The sequence below is a fragment of the Callithrix jacchus genome, chromosome 9 (genome assembly GCF_049354715.1).
Source record: "Callithrix jacchus isolate 240 chromosome 9, calJac240_pri, whole genome shotgun sequence".
Classification (NCBI taxonomy): Eukaryota; Metazoa; Chordata; class Mammalia; order Primates; family Cebidae; genus Callithrix; species Callithrix jacchus.
This window is the reverse complement of record NC_133510.1, coordinates 55,819,908-55,837,902: the sequence shown is the minus strand read 5'-3', so window position 1 is coordinate 55,837,902 and position 17,995 is coordinate 55,819,908. Positions and strand designations below refer to the sequence as shown.

General features: G+C 55.9%; 1 protein-coding gene across 50 annotated transcripts in view; it reads right to left on the bottom strand.

Moving 5' to 3' along the window:
* Positions 1 to 1,513: 1,513 nt before the first annotated feature.
* The window catches only part of LOC118151097 (uncharacterized), a 57,201-nt gene continuing 40,719 nt past the window's right edge, over positions 1,514 to 17,995 (bottom strand). For 42 of the 50 annotated variants that reach the window (XM_078336163.1, XM_078336159.1, XM_078336178.1 and 39 more), the window contains 6 exons: positions 14,407 to 14,574; positions 6,152 to 13,903; positions 4,943 to 5,031; positions 4,142 to 4,263; positions 2,669 to 2,722; positions 1,514 to 2,003 (listed from right to left, as the gene is read on the bottom strand). In XM_078336163.1, the coding sequence (XP_078192289.1) occupies positions 1,945 to 2,003; positions 2,669 to 2,722; positions 4,142 to 4,263; positions 4,943 to 5,031; positions 6,152 to 7,000 (1,173 nt within the window). In that variant the 5' untranslated portion in view covers positions 7,001 to 13,903; positions 14,407 to 14,574 and the 3' untranslated portion in view covers positions 1,514 to 1,944. Of the gene's footprint in view, positions 2,004 to 2,668; positions 2,723 to 3,204; positions 3,301 to 3,398; positions 3,508 to 4,141; positions 4,268 to 4,942; positions 5,032 to 6,151; positions 13,904 to 14,406; positions 14,575 to 17,995 lie in introns of those variants that run through there. The other 8 variants (XR_013521781.1, XR_013521779.1, XR_013521780.1 and 5 more) reach the window with 8 other exon arrangements.

The following is a 17,995-nucleotide window of genomic DNA, read 5'->3' as shown; positions in this document are numbered from 1 at the left end:
TTCACACTGACCTGGGCATACACGGCTGCATGATCTCTCACTCACTCTCTCACATGCAAATGTAGACCATACAGCCATCCTGCCCACAGATCCAGAAAGCCCAGGACACAACAGAGCCGTAGTGCCTGCCTGACCCCCATGCACAACAGACCTAGCCCAGGAACATGCAGCCCAGTGGCAGGAGCCACTCACCCGAGCCCTCACTGCCTGAGGACTCCCCAGCCTCTGGCCTCATTCCCCCCCCCCTTGTCAGCCAGCCAGGGGGACAGAACAGGCCTGGATCTAACCCAAGGCCCAGACTCAGCCTGACACTGTGTGAACTCAAGGCCTTCCCCACCTCACCCAGGGCCAGAGCCTTTGCCTGTAAAGTGGAAGTGGGAATGGCCACCACCCAGGTAGAAACCCTCACTTAGGGCCTCATGGCCAGGCATCAGGGCTGTTGGGAGAGCAGCCAAGGAGCCCTTGCCTGTCTTGGTATCCCACCATCACCAGGAGGGGGCTGCGTGGGCATCACACCCCTCACAGATGAACAAAGCGAGGCAGCGAAGGGCCTCAAGGTGAGTTAGGGGCAAGGCCCCAGCTCTGCTGCTGCCCCTGCAGTCTGGGATGGGAGGGTAGCTAGTGGCCAACCCCAAGGACTCTAGGCTAGGGTCCCCTGGCCTGCTCCCAGCCTGCATGCCGCAACATGGGGGTCCTCTGGCTGGCCCAGGAGCACGATCAGCCCAGCAGAGCAGCTCGGTGTTATGGGGAAGGGAGGCCCAGCCCACCAGGCCAACCGCCTGGGGCCCCATGTATATTTAATGATGTCTATTATTCCTGTTTTGTCTCTGGAAAGGACTGAGCAGCTGACAGCGGAGCTGCAAACAGCCCAGGACCCGGGCCTGGGCCTGCTCCATATTCCAGCTGGGCCCTAGGTCCCCCTGGAGCTCTCTACCTCTCCTGACAGCCTCACAGCACCTGCTGCATCCCTCCAAAAAGGCACACCTCCTCCAGGAAGCCTTCACTGCTGCTCACAGGTCTTACATCTAGGCTCTGCATTCAAAAACTGTGCAACCTGCACCAGCTTCCAAGGGACAGTAGAATACCGTGGGGGGCCGGCACTGTCCCTGGCACATTGTAGGTACTCAACGAGCCCCTGCCAGCCCCTCTGCTCCTGGCTTCTGAGGCAACAGGAAATGGTCAGCCACCTGTTCTCATGGGGGAGCCTCCCTGCCACCCAGATGGTCACAAAGGCCTCCTGGGATGCTGCCCACCTTGGCAGCCAGGCCCCTCTGGAGGGGCCAGTCTGGGCCTGACACCCATGACCAACTCCCTGGGCAGAGCCTGCCTGTGCCTGGCTGAGGAACCCTGCATTCTCCTTGCCACCCATGGCCTGGGGCTGCCCTGGGGATCCAGGCTCCACCCTCTCCAACTCCCAGGCCCACTGCTACCCTCAATGCTTGAGCTGTGCCCACCTGACTCAACCTGGCTACTGTTCAGCAAGGTTACAAAGTGTTCTCGGTCTGGACAGGAATGGTTTTCAATCCTTTATTTCAGAAAGGAGAGCCAGGAGAACTGGGGACTTAGAAAACAGATTCTAAACTCAAAAGTCCCTGGCCCAGGTGTGTAGAGCCAGGGTCTGGGGGTTTTGTGCTGCACAGGGGCTGCCCTGGGAGGGTCAAAAAGAGGAAGGCACTTTAGGACACCCCTTAGGCTGTGGAGGGTGTCAGCTGGGCCTTTGAAGCCACTAACTTCTGCTTCCAATCCTGGAGAGCCTTGAGTGGAGGACCCAAGGGGGTTTCTTCCTGGAAGGGCCCCCACCCCGAGTGTCAGAGAAGTGTGTGTATTTGTATTTTTGTTTGGGTGTTTGTGTGTCCCAGTAGGACCGACGCCCCCAGGGAGATGAGGCAGGTGGGCGGGAGGCCTGGCAGGTGCCATTACTTCTTCACGATCTGGATGACCTCCTCATGCTCCATGGTGTGGGTCAGACCCACCCGCTGTGAACTGTACTTGGTGCTGGTGCCCTGGGTGAGGAATGGGGGCAGAGGGGTCACCTCAGCCTTGACTGGCCAAGGGCAAGGCCAACAAAGATATCCCCGGGGTGTGTGTCCTGGGGGTGAATGCTGGCATAAGGTCGGGGCCCCAGGCAGCAGGACGTCTGCAGTGGTCTGACCATCCCTGACCTCAAAGGTGGGGGAGGGCCAGGCACAGTGGCTAATGCCTGTAATCCCAGCACTTTTGGAGGCCTCATTTAAGCTCAAGGATCACTTGAGCTCAGGAGTTCCAGACCAGTCTGGGCCAGATAGCAAGATCCCACCTCCATGAAAAATCAGTCAAGCATGCTGGTGTGCGCCTATACTCCCAGCTACTTGTGACGCTGAGGTGGGAGGATTGCTTGAGCACAGGATGTCAAGGCTGCAGTGAGCTGCGATTGTGCCACTGCACTCCAGCCTTGGAGACAGAGCCAGACCCTGTCTCAAAGGAAAAAAAAAAAAAAAAAAAAGGGTGGGGAAGGCCCATGTCCAGCCTGGGTGAACACATACATTCTATGGAGGACAGACACAGTCATGCCAATCCCCACAGGAAAAACAGGAACACCATGCAGAGGAATGTGAACGCCTTGCTCCATGCCTAATCCGGGGGCTCTGCTGGGTCTAAGCCCCTGCCTGCCTCCCACCCAGACACTTACCCACACCAGGGCATACTTGAACTGGCTGGCGAGTGACCGGTGGATGCAGGAGCACTGGAGGACAGGAGAGAGACAGAGGTGAGGCTCCACCTAACCCCATCCCAAGCTCAACCACACTGTCTCTCACTTGTCCTGGCCCCACCTGTGACCTGAAGCCTCCCACATATCACATCACCCCCAACTCCCAGAACAGCATACACCCTCCAGTGCTTCTTGGTAGGGATGAAGGTCACAGGGGTCCCAGATGTCACGTGAAATTGGAAGGAGACCCTGGAGGGGCAGCCAGCATTTGCCCTGAGAGTGTGGACCTCTGGTTGCCACACTGATGGTGGGACAGTGGAGGGCGGCAGGGAAGGGACTCTGCAATTGTGCGATGCGGCTCCTCCCCCTACATGCCCACAAGTCTTCCAGGCCCCAGTGGGAGACAAAATGCCTCAGCCCAGTGTCCCTGGGGCAGAGGCGGCGCCAGGCCTGCAGGTCCACTTCCCTGACAGAGATGGGAAGGTGGCTGATTCGGGCCTGCAAATGGGTCTTACATTTTACTCAGCTTGCCACTTGTGAGTATCTGAAGGGATTCAGGAGGGTAATCGTGAGTATTCTTGACTCCTCCTGCTGTGATCTCAAGCCTAGGTCTTAGAGAGATGGGACATTGTGTGGCCTCATTTGTTCAACACCTCCAGGGTGGCACCCAGAGACCTGGGGCTGGGCTTTCAGAAGGAATGAATGCATGAGACCAGATTGCAAGCCCAGCCACCACTGTCATAAGGGGCTAGAGGGACAGTGTCCCTTGCTTCCATGATACAGATCCCAAGAAGAAATCAGCTTGAGGAAAATAACACCTGGGAAAGCAACAGCCCAGAAGCACAGCCATGTGACCCAACACTTGGCCACCACCAATGCCTGCAGGGTCATGTTCAGGTGACAGAATTCTGGACAGAGAAAGGCAGCCTCATGCTCCCTGAGCCAATAGCACCTCCTCTGGGGCCTGTGCATGCCCGCTCCCCTATCTGGGATGCTCCCCACCCCAACTCCTCACTGCCAGACCTGCTAGTTCTACAAGCCAGCTCAGGTGGCCTCCTTGAAACCTGTCCTGACTTCTGTGTTGAGCCAGTGCCACTCCCCACTCCTTGGCTGACACCTGAATGGCATGGGAGCAGGGTTACTGGCATCTATGCACTACAGGCAGCGTGCTGAGTGCCCTACATGCTGGACTTCATCCAACGTGTCTTCCTGACGACCCAGTGGGACAGGCAGCACATCCCACCTCACAGGAGAGGTTGGAGGCACAGCACATGGCTAGGAAGCGGTGCTGCAGACACAACCCCAGACTGTCCAACTCCAGAGCCTGTGTGTCACCATCTGAGACTGAGACCAGCAGAGCCCACCCCTGGCCCAGGGCACCTCAGGCAGAACAGTGCTCCAAGGGGCACACAGAGCTCCCACCCCTTGTTAGGGCAGGTCTTGTCAACTCACCACGTGCTCCACTGAGGCCCCTTTCCGGAGGATGATGGCGTCTGTGAAGTCCGGCCTCTCTGCAGGGCGAGATGGGGAGAGCGTCAACCACACACGAGGACCCACACTGCCACCTCATGATTCTGCCTGAGGGAAGAGATAGCTGCAGAGGCCCTTTCAGTCTCCTTGCCTTGCCCTAATGTCCCCGATATCCAGCACACCCTCCGCATATATCCCTGCGCCATCTTCTACAAGCCTGACTTGAACACAGTGACTCAAAATAAATCAAAGTCCAGGATCACACTGCCTGCCACCCATCTGCTGTGAAAGCACTGACAGAGACCAGGATCTAGACTGAACGGGCAGGACCCGAAGGGATGTTGGAGTCTCGTGAGGGAAACTGTAGCTCGCTCCTTGCTGCCAAGGTCAGGGTTCATGCAAAGTGCTCTGAATTCAGCAGCTGAAACCCCAGGGCATATGTGTGTGTGCAACCACCAGGAGGATGGGTGGGGGGTCAGACATGGGGAGGGCTCTTGTGGATTCAGGTCACTAATGCTCCTGCAGTGGGGTCTGTCACTGTGAGGGGAGGTCAGGATGGCACTAACTGCTGCAGCCAGTGAGGACCCCAAGGTAGTCTTGCCCCACCAGGGCACCCTCAAAACCAGCAGTGCCCAGTGCTGAGAAGGGAAAAGAGCTGCGATGTGTCTAAATAAGCAAGGCCACAGCTGGTGCCGGGGTCTCTGGACACCACCCACAGGCCTGGCAGCCTTTTAGGGAGGATGAAGCTCAGCCTGTTTCTCAGCTACACTCAGTGTAACTCACGTCCTCTCTTCCTGGTGTAGATGCAGGTCAGGGCCAAGTACTCCCAAAGCATCTCCAGCAGGTAGTCCAAGTTCAGCTTCATGCCGCAGCTGCAAAGAGGGAGGCGGCCAGTCAGGCAGGGGCCCCTGTGAGTTCAGAGGCTGGGTCTCCACTTCTCACTATTAAAGGGGACAATTTCCACTGGCCAACATGGGCACCAAGGCCAGCTGGCTCGCCAGTGCCCACAGGGAAACAAGCCCATTACTCTTGATGGCAGCTTGACGTTTCTGCTGCCAGTGCCTCTGGACACCAATCATGGTCACAGTCTACCAGGGTCAGCATCTCTCCTGGGGGCTGGCAAGACCGTGCTCTGTGGAGGGTTGTAGCTTGTGTCTGATGAAGGGCTGCCATGGGGAGATGGCTGGGGGCTGTGATGGGACCAAGGGCAAAGGCTGGGCCCCAGAGCTCACTCCTTGCAGAGAGGAGCTAGGGATTGCCAGGAAGTCCAGCAGGGATTTCACCATGAAGAGAAGAGAACCAAGGCTCTGGAGGCACCAGGTCTAGGGTGGACCATGGCTTAATTGTTTGCGGTGTGACCCTGAGCTGTGTCCTAACCTCTCTGTAAAGCTGTTCTACACATGAGCAGGTAAAGCTGTAGAGCTGTCGGCCCTGAGGATGGCAGCCCCTCTAAGGCCTGGGACACAGCAAAAGCAGAGGAGCTGAGGCTGTGCTATGGGATGGACACTGCTCTTTGTGGTGGTGACAATAATCATGAAATGGTCCTTGTACTCAGGCCAGGACCCTCAACCACCATTGGCACTGTCCAGCCTCTTGGTCCCTGAGCTCTCTGTACTGTCGGCTGAGCTTCACTGTGAAGCTGCAGAGCGCCGGCTTCAAGCCAGGAAACCAGAAAAGGGAAGCACCTGAATCAGTCTGCCCCAGGGAGGAACCTGCCAGGTGGTGCTACCAAGTGAACAAATAGCCAGTGTGGGTGGTATCCCTGGGACCCACCCTGCAAAGGAGGGCAGGAATTAGGTGACCAGAGCCTGAGAACATTAGTTCCTTTTCCCCCTTTGAGCTGTGATCAGACAGAGGGCCTGAGCTTTCGGGCCTATACAGGCTGTCAGGGGCTGGGGAGGAACTGAGTCCCCAGAGGTTGCTGCAAGGAAAATTCAAAAGTTGAGCCCGTAGACATGGCCGAGAGGAGGAGCTGGGCCCCGAAACACCTACCTGAAGACGTTCTGGGCCCAGAGAGGATGCCAGCAGGCAAATGCTGGGCCCAGGAGGGCCGTCGGGAGGCACCAGCTTGGCCCCGTGGGGCCACGGAGAGACTGGGGGCGGGGCCTGTGGATACAGGCTGCCACAGAGGCAGGAGCTGGGCCTGAGCAGAGGCCACGGTGATGCCACAAGCTGGGCCTGGAGGGTCCACAGAAAGGCGGAGGCTGGGCCCGGTATGGTCCTGGCGCAGGCAGAAGCTGGGCCTGGGGAGGCCAGGCCTGGAGAGGAAGCTTTGGGCCTGGACAGTCCGCCAGGAGGCAGGAGCTGGCCCGGGAGAGTCTGATAGGTGAGCTGGGCTGAGGAAGACCCCTGCGAGGGAGTGCCTGGGCCTAGACTCAAGGCAAGAGTGAGGCGAGAGCTGGGTCCGGAGAGGTTTGCCACAGGCATGAGCTGGGCCCCAGTGGGCCACTGTGAGGGAAGCACTAAGCTCCAATGAGCCACTGTAAGGAAAGCGCTGGGCTCCAATGAGCCACTGTGAGGAAAGCGCTGGGCTCCAATGAGCCACTGTGAGGAAAGCGCTGGGCTCCAATGAGCCACTGTGAGGAAAGCGCTGGGCTCCAATGAGCCACTGTGAGGAAAGCGCTGGGCTCCAATGAGCCACTGTGAGGAAAGCGCTGGGCTCCAATGAGCCACTGTGAGGAAAGTGCTGGGCTCCAGTGAGCCACTGTGAGGAAAGCGCTGGGCTCCAATGAGCCACTGTGAGGGGGACGCTGGGCCTGTGGATGCAGCCAGAATGCAGGCAGGCAGGCAGGCAGGCAGGCAGGCAGGCAGGCAGGCAGGATCTTGGTGTGGGGAAGCCATCAGCAAGCAGCAACTGGTGCTGGGGAGGCTGCGGAGAATCCAGAGCTGGGTCCGGAGGGGCCAATGTCAGATGGTAGCAGGGCCTGTCAAGGCCACTGGTAAGCAGAATGGAGGCAGAAACCCCACTTGAGAAAGCTTTGGGCCGAATTGAGCCTCAACTGGCCAGTGTGAGGGAGGCGCTGGGCCTGTGGATGCAGCCAGGATGCAGGTAGGCAAGACCTTGGCCTGCGGAAGCAGTCAGCAGGCAGCAGCTGGGGCTGGGGAGGCTGCGGGGACTCCAGAGCTCAGCCCTGAGGCCCAGTCCTGCTTTGTCCTCCCGCTGGCCTCGGGAGGCCCAAACATTGGGTCATGAAGTCTGCGTCTGCAGGTCCAGCTCCTGCCCTCCCGGCGGCACCCCCCAACGTGGGCGCAATACATCATCACGTGGTCCCCTCCGGGGCTAGGTCCTGCATCCCAGTGGCCCCATGGGGCCCAGGTCCTGTTCCCATCAGGCAGTCACTCCAGGAGGCCCAGCCTGTGCCTCCCTACTGGCAGCCTCACCAGGCCTGAACCTACTCCTGGCCACATCAACCGGCCCAAGTTTTGCACCACGCAGCCTCTTTTGGCTCGGCCTTTCGTCTGTCGACCCGAAGCTTCCTCAGGTGGGGCCTTCTAGGTGTCCCTTCTGTTGAGGCCACCGGGAGGCAGAAGGGATGCCCGAAAGGTGCCACCTGAGGAAGCTTTGGGCTGACAGATGAAAGGCCTCCAGGAGATGGCCAGGAGCCGAGCCAAAAGACGCTGCTGGGGACCAGGCGCAGTGGCTCACGCCTATAATCCCAGCACTTTGGGAGGCCGAGACGGGTGGATCACGAGGTCAGGAGATCGAGACCATCCTGGTGAACATGGTGAAACCCCGTCTCAACTAAAAATACAAAAAATTAGCTGGGCATGGTGGTGTGTGCCTGTAATCCCAGCTGCTCAGGAGGCTGAGGCAGGAGAATTGCCTGAACCCAGGAGGTAGACATTGCGGTGAACCGAGATCATGCCATTGCACTCCAGACTGGGCAACAAGAGCAAAACTCCATCTCAAAAATAAAAATAAAAAAATTAGCTGAGCATGGTGGCACGTGCCTGTAATCCCAGCTACTCAGGAGGCTGAGGAAGAGTTGCCTGAACCCAAAAGGCGGAGGTTGTGGTGAGCCAAGATCACGCCATTCTACTCCAGCCTGGGTAACAAGAGCGAAAATAGGTCTCAAAAAAAAAAAAAATACAAAAAATTAGCTGGGCATGGTGGTGCATGCCTGTAATCCCAGCTACTGAGGAGGCTGAGGCAGGAGAATTGCCTGAACCCAGGAGGCAAACTTTGTGGTGAACCGAGATCATGCCATTGCACTCCAGCCTGGGCAACAAGAGCAAAACTCCATCTCAAAAAAAAAAAAAAAAAATTAGCTGGGCACGGTGGCGCGTGCCTGTAATCCCAGCTACTCAGGAGGCTGAGGAAGGAGAAATGCCTGAACCCAAAAGGCGGAGGTTGTGGTGAGCCGAGATCACACCATTCTACTCCAGCCTGGGTAATGAGAGCAAAAATAGGTCTCAAAAAAAAAAAAAAAACAAAAGAAAACAAAAAATTAGCTGGGCATGGTGGTGCATGCCTGTAATCCCGGCTACTCAGGAGGCTGAGGCAGGAGAACTGCCTGAACCTCCAAGAGGCAAAGGTTGAGGTGAGCCGAGATCAGGTCATTGCACTCACGCCTGGTTAAAGAAAAACTCCATCTCAAAAAAAAAAAGAGGCTGCCGGGGGCAAAACTTGGGCCTGTAGACATGGCCAAGAGGAGGATCCAGGCCTGGAGAGGCCGCCAGTACGGAGGCAGAGGACGGGGCTCCAGGAGAGGCTGATGGGAGGCAGGAGCTAAGCCCAGGGAGCCTTTGGGAGGCATGAGCTGGCCCTAGAAGGGCCCATGTGACAATGTTTTGCACCCATGGGGAGGAGATGCCAGGAGAACTGGAGCTGGGCCTGGAGAGGCCGAATTGAGAACCCAATGCTTGGGCCCGCAGAAGCCAATAGGAGGAGTCCGGACCCGGGCCTGGAGAAGCCGACTCTGGGACATCTGAAACCTGTAGGAACCCTGGCTGGGCAGAAGCTGAGCCTGGAGAGGCCAGCGTGAGGCATGAGCTGGGTAGTCTTGGAGAGCCTGAGTCGCGGGCCTGAGCTTTCGGGCCTACAAAGGCCTCCGGGAGCTGGGGAGGAGCCGAGTCCACAAAGGTTGCTGTGAGGCGAGAATGGAAGGTTGGCCCTTAGAAGCCGCCGGAAGGAGGGGCTGGGCCCCAAGAGGCTGACCTGAAGACATTCTGGACAAGGAGAGGATGCCAGAAGGCCAACGCTGGGCACGGAAGGGCCGCCTGGGGCCACTGGGAGGCTACAAGCTGGGCCTGTGAAGACAGGCTGCCACAGAGGCAGGAGCTGGGCTGAGCAGAGGCCACGATGAGGCCACAAGCTGGGTCTGGAGGGTCCACTGAGAGGTGGAGGCTGGGCCTGGAGGGGCCTAGCACAGGCAAAAGCCAGGCCTGGAGAGGTGGGGCCCGGAGAGGAAGCTTCGGGCCTGGACAGGCCGCTGGGAGGCAGGAGCTGGCCAGAGAGTTTATGAGAGGCGAGCTGGGCCAAGAAAGGCTGGTGCGAGGGAGGACTTGGGTCCAGACTCAAGGCCAGCACCAGGCGAGAGCTGGCTCCAGAGACGTCCTGCAAAGGCATGAATTGAGCCTCAACTGGCCAGTGTGAGGGAGGCGCTGGGCCTGTGGATGCAGCCGGGAGGCAGGCAAGCAGGCAAGATCTTGGCCTGCGGAAGCAGTCAGCAGGCAGCAGCTGGGGCTGGGGAGGCTGGGGGGACTCCAGAGCTCAGCCCTGAGGCCCAGTCCTGCTTTGTCCTCCCGCTGGCCTCGGGAGGCCCAAGCATTGGGTCATGAAGTCCGCGTCTGCAGGTCCAGCTCCTGCCCTCCCGGCGGCACCCCCCAACGTGGGCACAATACATCATCACATGGTCCCCTCCGGGGCCAGCTCTGGCATCCCAGTGGCCCCTGGAACCCAGGTCCTGATTCCCATCAGGTGGCCTCTCCAGGAGCCCCAGCCTCTGCCTCCCTACTGGCAGCCACACCAGGCCTGGCACCTCCTCCTGGCCACGTCTACAGGCCCAAGTTTTGCCCCTGGCAGCCTCTTTTGGCTCGACTCCTGGCCAGCTCCCAGAGGCCTTTCGTCTGTCGGCCCAAAGCTTCCTCAGGTGGGGCCTTCTGGGCGTCCCTTCTGCCTCCCGGTGGCCTCAACAGAAGGGACACTGAGGAAGCTTTGGGCCGACAGACGAAAGGACTCTGGGTGCTGGCCAGGAGCCAAGCCAAAAGACGCTGCTGGGGACCAGGCACAGTAGCTCACGCCTGTAATCCCAACATGTTGGGAGGCCGAGGCAGGTGCATCACGAGGTCAGGAGATAGAGACCATCCTGGCCAACATGGTGAAACCCCGTCTCTACTAAAAATACAAAAAATTAGCTGGGCATGGTGGTGCGTGCCTGTCATCCCAGCTACTCAGCAGGCTGAGGCAGGAGAATTGCCTGAACCCAGGAGGGAGAGGTTGCAGTGAGCTGAGATCATGCCATTGCACTCCAGCCTGGGCAACAAGAGCAAAACTCCGTCTCAAAAACAAAAAAAACAATTAGTTGGCCATGGTGGTGCGTACCTGTAATCACAGTTACTCAGCAGGCTGAGGCAAAAGAACTGCCTGAACCCAGGAGGCAGAGGTTGCTGTGAGCCGAGATCGTGCCATTGCACTCCAGCCTGGGCAACAAGAGCAAAACTCCATCTCAAAAAAAATAATAATAAAATTAGCTGGGCACGGTGGCGTGTGCCTGTAATCCCAGCGACTCAGGAGGCCGAGGCAGGAGAATTGCCTGAACCCAGGAGGCAGAGGTTGCGGTGAGCCAAGATCGCACCATTCTACTCCAGCCTGGGTAACAAGAGTGAAACTGTCTCAAAAGAAAAAGAAAAAGAAATTAGCTGGGTATGGTGGCGTGTGCCTGTAACTCCAGCTACTCAGGAGGCTGAGGCAGGAGAATTGCCTAAACCCAAAAGGCGGAGGTTGAGGTGAGCTGAGATCACGTCATTGTACCCGCGCCTGGGAAACAAGAGCAAAACTCCATCTCTTAAAAAAAAAAAAAAAAAAAAAAAAAAAAAAGAGGCTGCCGGGGGCAAAACTTGGGCCCGTAGACGTGGCCAGGAGGAGGATCCAGGCCTGGAGAGGCCGCCAGTACAGAGGCAGATGCTGGGCCTTCAGGAGAGGCTGATGGGAGGCAGGAGCTAAGCCCAGGGGGCCTTTGGGAGGCATGAGCTGGCCCTAGAAGAACCCACGTGACGACGTTTGCACCCATGGGGAGGAGACACCAGGAGAACTGGAGCTGGGCCTGGAGAGGCCGAATTGAGAACCCAATGCTTGGGCCTGCAGAAGCCAATAGGAGGAGTCCGAAACCGGGCCTGGAGAAGCCGACTCTGGGACATCTAGGGCCTATAGGAACACTGGGTGGGCAGAAGCTGAGCCTGGAGAGGCCAGCGTGAGGCATGAGCTGGGTAGTCCTGGAGAGCCTGAGTCGAGAGCCTGAGCTTTTGGGCCTACAAAAGCCTCCAGGAGCTGGGGAGGAGCCAAGCCACAGAGGGTCCACTGAAAGGCAGAGGCTGGGCCCAGTATGGGCCTGGCGCAGGCAGGAGCTGGGCCTGGGGAAGCCGGGAGGCAGGAGCTGGCTCCAAAGAGTCCATGATAGGCAAGCTGGGCTGAGGAAGACCCCTGCGAGGGAGCGCCTGGGCCTAGACTCAAGGCAAGAGTGAGGCAAGAGCTGGGTCCAAAGAGGTTTGCCACAGGCATGAGCTGGGCCCCAATGGGCCACTGTGAGGGAGGCGCTGGGCCTGTGGACGCAGCCAGAATGCAGGCAGGCACGATCTTGGTCTGGGGAAGCCACCAGCAGGCAGCAGCTGGTGCTGGGGAGGCTGCGGAGAGTCCAGAGCTGGGCCCAGAGGGGCCAATGTCAGGTGGTAGCAGGGCCTGTCAAGGCCACCAGGAGGCAGAACGGAGGCCTGGAAAGCCCCACTTGAGAAAGCTTCAGGCCTACAAAAGAAAGGCCACTGGAAGCTGATCAGGAGCTGAGCGAAAAGCAGCTATCGGGAGGCAGGATGTGGTCCAGTAGACGAGGCCAGGAGGAGGATCCGGGCCTGGGGAGGCCGCCAGAAGGGAGACATAGGCTGGACTTCCCGGAGAGGCTGAGGGGAGGCAGAAGCTGGGCCCCACGGGGCCGTTGGGAGGCAGCAGCTGGCCCTGGAGACACCCATGTGAGGATGTTTGCCACCAATGGGAAGGAGACGCCAGGAGAGCAGGAGCTGGGCCTGGAGAGGCCAACTTCAGGACCCAATGCTTGTGCCTCCCGAGGCCAGGGGGAGGAGGCAGCAGCAGCCAGGCCTGCAGAAGCCGACTCGGGAACGTCTGGGGCCTAGAGATGCCCTCGGAGGGCAGGAGCCAAGCCTGGGGAGGCCACTCGTGAGGCATGAGCCAGCTGGGCCTGGAGAGCCTGAGTCAAGTCTGAGCTTTCGGGCCTACAAAGGCTGTCAGGAGCTGGACAGGAGTCGAGTCCACAGAGGTTGTTGTGAGGCAAATTTGGAAGTTGGGCCCATAGCCGCCGAGAGGTGGAGCTGGGCCCTGAGAGGCCTACCTGAAGACATCCTGGGCCCAGAGAGGAAGTCAGCAGGCCAATGCTGGCCCCAGGAGGACCACCGGGATGCACCAGCTTGACCCGATGGGGCCATGGGGAGGCTGGGGGCGGGGCCTGTGGATACAGGCTGTCACAGAGGCAGGAGCTGAGCCTGAGCAGAGGCCACGGTGATGCCACGAGCTGGGCCTGGAGGGTCCACTGAAAGGTGGAGTCTGGGCCCGGAGGGGCCTGATGCAGGCAGATGCCAGGCCTACGGGGGCCGGGCCTGGAGAGGAACCTTCGGGCCTGGACAGGCTGCCAAGAGTCAGGAGCTGGCCTGGGAGAGACGATGATAGGTGAGCTGGGCTGAGGAAGGCCGCTGCGAGGGAGGACCTGGGCCTAGACCGAGGCCAGCGTGAGGTGAGAGCTGGGTCCGGAGAGGTTTGCCACAGGCACAGGCTGGGCCCCAATGGCCACTGTGAGGGAGGTAGTGGGCCTGTGGAGGCAGGATGCAGGCAGGAAGGCAGTCAGGATCTTGGCCTGGGGAAGCCGTTGGCAGGTAGCAGCTCGTTCTGAGGAGGCTACAGGGATGCCAGATCTGGCCCCGGAGAGGATATTGTCAGGTGGTAGTTCGGCCTGTCCAGGCCACCGGGAGCTGGTCAGGAGCCGAGTCAAAAGAGGCTGTCGGGAGGCAGGACATGGGCCTGTAGACATGGCCAGGAGTAAGAGCCAAGCCTGAGGATGCCGCCAGGAGTGATCAGAGGCTGGGTCTCCTGGGGAGGCCAACAGGGTCCAAGGGGGCCATTGGGAGGCAGGAGCTGGCCCAGAAGGGGCCCACATGAGGAAGTTTTGAGCCTGGAGAGAACACCTAGTGGGTAGGAGCTTGGCCTAATGAAGTCAGTGTTAGGCAGCAGCTGGGCCTCTCAAGGCTGCTGGGAGGCCGGCAAGAGCTTTGCCAGGGAAACGTTCATGAGGTAAGAGTTGGTCCTGGAGAGTCTATTGTCATCCAGTAGCTATGCCTGTTTAAGCCATTGTTCCTCAGAAGTTTCTGCTGGGGAACTTGAGTTGAGAAAGTTTTTGGCCTACAAAGGCCACCAAGAGCTGTGTAGGAGCTGATCCAAAGGAGGGTGTCAGGCAGGAGTTGGTCCTGGAGATGCAACTGGGAGGAAGAGCTAGACATCAAAAGGAAGTTCTGGGCCTGGAGACACTGCCAAAAAGTAAAAGCTTGATCAGAATGGCCGTTGTGATGCATGACCTTCACCTAGACAGGCCATTGGGAGGCATTAGCTGGGCCTGCAGATGCTGCTGAAAGGCAGGAGCTTGGCCTGGGGGCACTGTGGTGAGGCACACGCTTGGCCTGGGGTGTCTGCTGTGAGGCAGAGTTTAAGCCTATTGGGGCCGACTGGAGGCAGGAGTTGGACCTGGAATGGCAGATTTGAGAAATCTGTCAGTCCAGAGAGGCCACAGAGATGCAGAAACTGGGCCTCAAGAGGCCGCCAAAAGGCATGAGCTGTACCTAAAGAGTCCAGTGTGAGACAGAAGCTGTGCCTGAAGAGGGTGACTAGAAGTTTTGGCCTGGACAGCCTGTCAGGGGACAGATGCTGGGTCTGGAGAGGCCACTGTGAGCTGGTCCTAATGAGGTTAGAGTGAGGCAACACTTGGGCTTGTCAAGGCTACCAGGAGGCAAGTAGAAACCTGTTCAAGGAATACCTGTGAGGCAAAAGCTAGGCCTGCAGAGGCCACTGGGAGGAAAGAGCTGGGCCTGTCCAGGTCATCGGAAGGCTCAAGGTGGGCCTGAAGAGCTTGACTTGAGGCAGTTGGATCACGAGGTCAGGAGATCAAGACCATCCTGGTCAACATGGTGATACCCCGTCTCTACTAAAAATACAAAAAAGAACTGATGTCAGAGAAGTAAGAACATTACAGTGTGTGTTGAAGTACCTGTAAAACATTGTTTCTTTGCCTTTGTAAACAATGTGTCTACTAAAAGTTCTTGCTGTCAAAAGAATATGTGGGAATAAATCATTAGAATGTATTCTTCTGTTTTTTACTTTTATCTTCCTGCCACAGGCTTACTTTAGAAATTTTTGTTTTTTTAGAAAATTGAACAAGTGCTCGTTGTGGTGGATCATGCCTCTAGGATGGGAGGCAGGGGTGGAAAAGTCACTAGAGGCCAGGAGTTTGACACCAGCCTGACCAACAAAGTGACATCCAATGTGTATGAAAACATTTAAAAATTAACCAGGTGTCATCATGTATAGCTACAGTCCAGCTACTCAGGAGGCTGAGGCAGGTGGATCCTTAGCTCAGGAGTGCAAGCCTGCAGTGACCTGTGATTGCACCACTGCACTCCAGCCTGGTGACAGAGTGAGACCCCATATCCTAAAACAAAACAAAACAAAACAAATAGATCACGTAGCAAGTTGTATGTGGCTTACTCTGAACATTTCTAAACTAGAAGTTCTCAGAGTAATGCTTCTAAATCTTTTGGGGTCTAGCATCCCGTTACATTTTTTAACTTTATGTAAGATTTCTAAGACTTTTTCTTTACATAAATAATTACATTAAAGTTAAAAAATAAAACAAACTTTTAAAAATATTTTTATTCATTACATATTAATAATAAAAACATTACATGTTATTATAACTAATATGAAACAAACATTTTAAAATATTTTATTGATTACCTATTAATAATAAAACTGGTTGGGCGAGATGGCTCATGCCTATAATCCCAGCACTTTGGGAGGCCGAGGTGGGTGGATCACCTGAGGTCAAGAGTTTGAGACCAGCCCTCCAACATGCTGAAACCCTGTCTCTACTAAAAAATACAAAATTAGCCAGGTGTGGTGGCAGGCACCTGTAATCCCAGCTACTTGAGAGACTGAGGCAGGAGAACTGCTTATACCCAGGAGGCAGAGTTTGCAGTGAGTCAAGATCATGCCATTGCACTCTAGCCTAGGTAACAAGAGCAAAACTCCACCTTAAACAATAATAAAAAAATTATTAAGTAGTAATATAAGTAATCCTTTTGTTTCTTTGAGACAGAGTCTCGCTCTTTCCCCAAGGCTGGAATGAAGCATGTAATCTCGGTTCACTGCAATCTCTGCCCCACCTCCCGGTTCAAAGGATTCTCCTGTCTCAGCCTCTGAAGTAGCTTGGATTACAGGCACCTGCCACCATGCCTGGCTAATCTTTGTTTTTTTGTCTTGTTTTTCGTTTTTTTTGTTTTGTTTTGTTTTGTTTTTTTGACGGAGTTTTGCTCTTGTTACCCAGGCTGGAGTGCAATGGCGCGTTCTCGGCTCACCGCAACCTCGCCTCCTGGGTTCAGGCAATTCTCCTGCCTCAGCCTCCTGAGCAGCTGGGATTACAGGCATGCGCCACCTTACCCAGCTAATATTTTGTATTTTTAGTAGAGACAGGGTTTCACCTTGTTGACCAGGATGGTCTCGATCTCTTGACCTTGTGATCCATCTGCCTCAGCCTCCCAAGGTAATCTTTGTTTTTTAATAGAGATAAGGTTTTGCCATGTTGGCAAAGCTGGTCTTGAACTCCTGACCTCACATAATCCACCCACCTCATTCTCCCAAAGTGTTGGGAATGCAGGCATAAGTCACTGCACCCGGCCCGATTAACGTATTTTTTAAAACACTGATTAGTCAGGCAACAACACTGGGCAGGGGTCTCCTCATTCCCAGTGATAACAACCCCACGGCATGGCTCCAGGGTTGCAAGGGCTGCAGAGCCAAAAGGCTCTGACTTGAGATTTCATTACTTTATTTGTGCTGAGACAAGGTCCTGCTTTGCCACCCAGGCTGGAGTGCAGCTGTGCACTTATAGCTCACTGCAGCCTCAATGTCCTGGGCTCAAGCCATCTTCCTGCCTCAGCTCCCCAGTGCTGGTACTACAGTTGAGTGCCACCACACCGGGCTAATTTTTTATTTTTTTTGTAGAGTGCGGAGTCTTGCTATGTTGCCCAAGCTGGCCTCAAACTCCTGACCTCAAGAGATCTGCCCACCTCAGCCTCCTGAGTAGCTGAGACTACAAGTACACATCACCATGCCTAGCTACATTTATTTTATTAAATTTTGAAAAATATTTTTGTAGAGAGGAGGTCTTGCTATGTTGCCCAGGCTGGTCTTGAACTTCTGCCCTTAAAAGATACTCCCATCTCTGCTTCCCAAACATCTGGGACTACAGACATGAGCCACTGCACTGCGCCTGAAGAGATTTCTTTAATCTAGCATCCCATATTTGGTAACACTGGGAAAGGCAGTAGAGTTTTTAAAAATTACTTAATAATTCAGTAAGAATCAAACTCAACCTCGACCCCTGCCTTCTCTCACACCCCACATCCAGACTGTCAGGAAATCCCGTTCACTGTCTTCACCATGTACTGAAGATCCCCACCTAGCAACTCCCTGGACTCCTCCCCTACTTCTCTCCTCTGACTACCTCTCACCACCACCATGACCCTGGTCAGGACCACTATCATCTTCCACCTGGATGTTACCACAGTCTGACCCCCATGCTTCCACCCAAATCTTCCCACAGTCTTTCTCAACTCAGCAGCCAGGGAATGCTTTTACATCAGGAGACAGATCATGTCGCCTCTCTGCTCAGAACCCTCCCACAGTTCCCATCTCATAGTAAAAGCCAAAGTCCCAGCAATAACCTCCCAGGGCTTACATGATCTATACTGATCCCCACCCAGCAACTCCATGGCTTCCTCCCCTAATTCTCTCCCCATCTCCTGCTCCACTGGCCTCCTTCCAGAGCCTCAGACACTTTATTCTGCTGTTTCTGCCCACAATGCTCCTCCAGCACCTCGGCCAGCTCCTTCCCCTCCAAGTCTTTGCTCAATTTTCACTTAGGATGCCACCCCTGACCTTTCTATTTAACATTGCCATCTGTCCCTACTCCCACCGTGTTCATTTAAAAAAAAAAAAACAAAACAAAAAAACAAAAAAACAAAAAAACAAGATTTCACTCTATCACCAAGGCTGGAGCAGAGTGGTGCAATCAGAGCTCACTGCAACCTTGAATTCCTAGGCTCAACTGATCCTCCCACCTCAAGACTCCCTAGTAGCTGAAACGACAGGTGCATGCCATCATGTCTGGCTAATTTGTTTTATTTTGAAATGGAGTTTCAATCTTCTTGCCCAAGCTGGAGTGCAATGGTGCAATCCCAGCTCACTGCAACCTCCACCTCCCAGGTTCAAGTGATTCTTAAGCCTCAGCCTCCCAAGTAGCTGGGATCACAAATGTGTGCCACCATGCCCGGCTAATTTTTGTATTT